Source organism: Puccinia triticina, chromosome 10A, assembly GCF_026914185.1.
Source record: "Puccinia triticina chromosome 10A, complete sequence".
NCBI lineage: Eukaryota > Fungi > Basidiomycota > Pucciniomycetes > Pucciniales > Pucciniaceae > Puccinia > Puccinia triticina.
Genome location: NC_070567.1, coordinates 2,843,858 through 2,848,527, shown reverse-complemented (window position 1 = coordinate 2,848,527; position 4,670 = coordinate 2,843,858). Strand labels below are relative to the sequence as shown.

At 44.5% G+C, this 4,670-nt stretch overlaps 2 protein-coding genes across 2 annotated transcripts; both read left to right on the top strand.

The window, feature by feature from the left end:
* Positions 1–503: 503 nt before the first annotated feature.
* Positions 504–1,464, top strand: PtA15_10A273 (uncharacterized protein; the record flags this gene model as incomplete). Its single annotated transcript, XM_053160432.1, has 6 exons — positions 504–544; positions 633–722; positions 821–1,061; positions 1,112–1,141; positions 1,238–1,358; positions 1,457–1,464. The coding sequence occupies 6 exons, from the start codon at positions 504–506 to the stop codon at positions 1,462–1,464; spliced, it is 531 nt and encodes a 176-aa protein (XP_053024407.1).
* A 41-nt stretch (positions 1,465–1,505) lies between these two features.
* PtA15_10A272 (uncharacterized protein) lies at positions 1,506–3,556 on the top strand (the record flags this gene model as incomplete). The annotated part of the gene is made up of 6 exons (XM_053160431.1): positions 1,506–1,525; positions 1,760–2,279; positions 2,437–2,568; positions 2,631–2,967; positions 3,040–3,350; positions 3,416–3,556. The coding sequence occupies 6 exons, from the start codon at positions 1,506–1,508 to the stop codon at positions 3,554–3,556; spliced, it is 1,461 nt and encodes a 486-aa protein (XP_053024406.1).
* Positions 3,557–4,670: the final 1,114 nt, after the last annotated feature.

The window sequence follows — 4,670 nt, the reverse complement described above, 5'->3', positions numbered from 1 at the left end:
GGAGCCTTTTGCAAGCTCCCATCAACAAAACAAGACAAATTACTTTAACTGATACCATACCTGTATAAAAAAAATTAAAAAAATCAAATATGTGTTATAGTAAAGAAAAATTATGTATTTATTGGAGTGCTATTTGTTATAGTATTGAGCCAAAAACATCTACTAAATCTTTACTTTACCAATAACTGTAAATTAAAGGCCCATTGTTTCTTTGAAGCCCAAGTTCCCACACCTCCACAAGCTTCCACAGCAAGATAAGTCACTGAAAAGGACCTGTTCCCTGCTCTCTGACTAGCAGCCAAGCCTTTCATACCCTGCCAACCAGTCCAGACTGTGAGATTCAGAAGAACTAAGAGTTTTATTTCTGATTAGACTAAGGACCATAAATGGAGAAATGAGAATCAGGGACAAGTTGTTGCTCTTACCTAAGAGCAAGGGTAGAGTCAAGTAAGGATTATTGGACAAAGATTGAGTGCGCTGCTAAGGAAGCAGTGGTGGATAAGATGGGTGAAGAAAGTACTAATGGGGCAGAACACAAGCTAAAGTATAGAGAGATGACAAAGAATTAAAGCACACAAAGCAGTGCGGAGACAGTGAGAATTAAGGTTGATTGCTGCTTTCTGTGTTGACAGCAGCACTGTTTTTCTCAAAGAACTGTTTCCAAACCTGACACAGACAACCAGAAATCGCTTCGCTCGGGCCCACAAATCAAACATATCAAAGTAAGTAGTTTGATTAAGATCCTTTGATGCCCCTTTGCAGCTCCATCGCTGCAAAGGGGCCTGTTCCCTGCTTTCTGACGACCGGCCAAGTCTTATAGCCTCCCTCCAAGCCCGAGAAGCCCGCCGACAGATTCAGACTGTTCTCCGACGCCCGCCGAGTCTTGTAGACTGACTCCAAGCCACAAGCACCCCGCCGACTGGTCGACGAGGTCAGTAGATCGAGTCAAGTTATCTCATGCCCCTTTGCAGCTCCATCGATGCAAAGGGGCCTGTTCCCTGCTTTCTGACGACCGGCCAAGTGTTATAGCCTCCCTCCAAGCCCGAGCAGCCCGCGGACAGGTTCAGACTGCTCTCCGACGCCCCGCCGAGTCTTTTAGACTGACTCCAAGCCTCAACCACCCTGCCGACTGGTCGACGAGGTCAGTAGATCGATTCAAGTTCCCTATGCCCCTTGCAGCTCCATCGCTGCAAAGGGGCCTGTTCCCTGCTTTCTGACGACCGGCCAAGTCTTATAGCCTCCCTCAAAGCCCGAGCACCCCGCCGACAGGTTCAGACGGTTCAGACTGTTCTATGACGCCCCACCTAGTCTTGTAGACTGCCTCCAAGCCACAAGCACCCGGCCGACTGGTCCACGAGGTCAGTAGATTCAAGAAAGTTCTCTTATGCCCCTTTGCAGCTCCATTGCTGCAAAGGGCCCTGCTCCCTGCTTTCTGACGCTCCACCGAGTCTTGCAGACAACTAGTAAGCGTCCAGGGCCCAACAAACCTACCCATTCCCTCTACAATGCCGAACAAAAAAGCCAAGTAAGTTGTTCCCATATTACCTGCATAGGATTCAGACAGGCCCCCTCTCCACACCCTCAAGTTGTTGCACAGTAGAATTGGGTTGTCATGCGGAATATGCTGCAACCAATCTATTCTAAAGCCAATGCTTTCTTGGACCCTGGTGGTTGTGCGGAATATGCTGCCACCATTCCAATTGGGAACAACTGGGTGATTCCAGCTCGATACTGACCTTTCTTGTCTTTATAATTACAGGTTGCAGCATCTGCCCACAAAGGCACCAGAAGGGGATGCTAAGGGGTCTTCTTACTCCAACACGTTTACCATGGAAGAGAGGATGTTCAAGAGGTTGATGAAACTTCGAAAAGAAGCTGTAGTAGAGCATGTTTATTATGACCTGCTTGCAGTTTTTTTAATGCAGGAGTTTCCAGGGATTCACATCGAAGAGATCATTACCATGATCAAAGAAGCCTTTGAAACTTCACCACCCCAAGTTATGCTGCATAAGCAATACCAGGATGCGGTTTTACAGGTTGAAAAAACGATTCTTAAATATAAAACCCATCCACCTTCAGACGATCCAATCCCCAAACCTTTCTGCCTCAGATTTCCAACTCATGCTGATGTTTTGAAGCATGCCATTTCTCTTGAGGGTCAATGTCGACTTCTTGATACCCAGAAAATGGTGATTCTGTTGGATGAAAGCGGAAGGTGTTGCGGAGTTGGGGTCCCACGACTGGAGGAGAATTTGCTAAGTGTTCATCCATCAGCAGAGGTTAGTCAAGCAAATATATAGTACTGCAAAGCCTTTTAAATGCAGAATTTTGATATCTGGTGTACAGAAACTTGCAAAGGAAGGTCTTGAACATTTTGTGCAAACTAATAAGCTCAATACCAACTGCCACAAGAGAACAAAACAACCATACGTTCAGAAATCATGGCCCACAACACCTTACCCACTGAACGAGAGCAACAAAGGAACCAAACGGATTGCAAAGGGGCTTGAAGAAGACGCCAAAGCTGCTTCAGTATTGTTTCAAACTTACGGGTACGGGGAAGGTGCTGTGAGTTGAATTTTCACAACAGATAGAAGAACATTTGTTGATCACTTGATTTCACTTTTCAGAAAAACTACAAAGGTGTTTCGGATCTGAAAATCAAACATTACAATAAAAAGATAGTAGTATCTCAACTGCAAGGCATTGATCCGATTTGGAAAGAAGAGAAAACCCCCCCTGCTCTTCCAAATCCGCTCCGAAAAGACCCCCGCCACGAAGTATTGGACTCTGGTATATTTCTGAAAAACAATATGGCTTACTACGCAATCTTGTCCCTTTGGATCAACAAGGGGTTCTTATCGCAGGCCAGTGAAGTTGCTGAAAAAGGAGTCAGGTATCTTCAAAAGTGGGGAAGTGAGCATCTCAAGGCCAATTTTTCTAGAGAGTTAAATCCAATTGTTGCCTGTGAGTGTTTCCTCCATTGCGAAACCAACCAAAAAAAACAATTGAAAAGCTCATGGTGTCAAAATGTTTCAGCCCGAACAATAAGCGTCAATTTGCAGGTCCAAACCCACTGCGATTTCAACAACTCGTTTTTATTTGATTCGGTTTTCTTCTTTGGGAATCACAAAGGTGGGGAATTTATCCTTCCCTCATTGGGTGTAGCCTATTTTGGGGGCTCTGGCTATTCGTTTCATGGTCCTATGAAGATACTCTGGCATGGCGTTGGAAAGTTTGGGTTTGAAGATCACAAGGAAAAACCAAGACAATTTTCAGTGGCTTTCTGGAGTCGAGCTTCATCCTTTGCTGCAATAGCTAGGCATGAAGCCTATCGAACTGGAAATCAGGTACAATGATGATAAATCATGTGGATGGTTGATCTGAACTGATTGCCAGTGTTTTTCAACTACAGAAACTTAGTGCATCATCTTACTGGCTCCCCATTTATCCGGTCTATGATGGCACAAAAGTTGAAAAGATCTGGTCAGATCAAAAGTATCTAGTTCGTCAGGAACACAAAGAAATGAAGCAGAAGAATAAGTTGCCCAATTAGTTAATCAAATCTTAACCTTGTGCCATGTTTCCTTTGTTCCATGTTTCAAATAAAATTGGTAGTTGTTCAATTTCTCACATGAATGCAGTCTTATTCAAGCAGTTGTTTGACTTTTTCAGGCTTTTTTGGGTTCATATTAGGCAAATTGATTGAAAAACTCAGTCAGAAAACTGCGCAGACAAGCAGCAAAATGCGCCAGCCTTTTTTGAATAGTGTTAGCAAGCTGGTAGCGCCACTGCACTGGGCTGAATTTAGCACCAATTTTTGTTTAGAATAAGGGCTATGCTACAGCCAATAAAAGGGCTATGCTACAGCCACTAAGCTACGCTATGATGCTCTAAGGTGCTTTTAGTGAAGAAAAGGCCTTTAGCGCTCTGCTACAGCCGCTACGCTACGCCATGTTGCTCTAAGGTTCTTTTAGTGAAGAAAAGGCCTTTTTTTGACACAAAAAGCGCTGTAGCGCACCCACATTTTTGCCCTGCATGCTTAGTGTTAGCGAATTTGCGCTCATCTGCTCTAAAGCTACGCAAATTTGCACCCTGTGCGCGTAGGGATAGCACAGATGGGCGCAATTTTGTGAATGCTACACTAAAAATTAGCACAGCTTAGTGTTAGCTAATTTACGCGCATCTGGGCTAAAGCTACGCACACAGGGTGCAAATTTGCGTAGCATTAACACAGATGCGCAGGATTGCACTAATGCTACACTAAAAAATGACGCATTTGTGCTGCGCCTGACCCACTGTTGCCAGCACAGCAGGGGAATGCTATGCCAGCAGTCCAGACAGTGGTAGTTCACTGCTGAAAGTAGAGGTCCCTAATTCTAAAGCATTCCAGCTAGTGGGGCAGCTACTTTCTGTGCAGCAAAGCAGATGCCAAAACCACTGTGCTGCACTTTGTGCAGCACAGAGGTTGCACCCTTGATAGATTTGGATCAACTGATGATTGAACTTGGAGAGTTGAAAAACCACTGGACCAAAAACCAGTTTGGTCAAACTTTTCACCAAAGAGATGGGATCTTGTTTTCATGAGACCACTAGGGGCAGGTAATAGATGTCAAACTTTTCAGGGTAAATTGTTTAAGTTCTACTACAACAAAACAATGATCAACAAT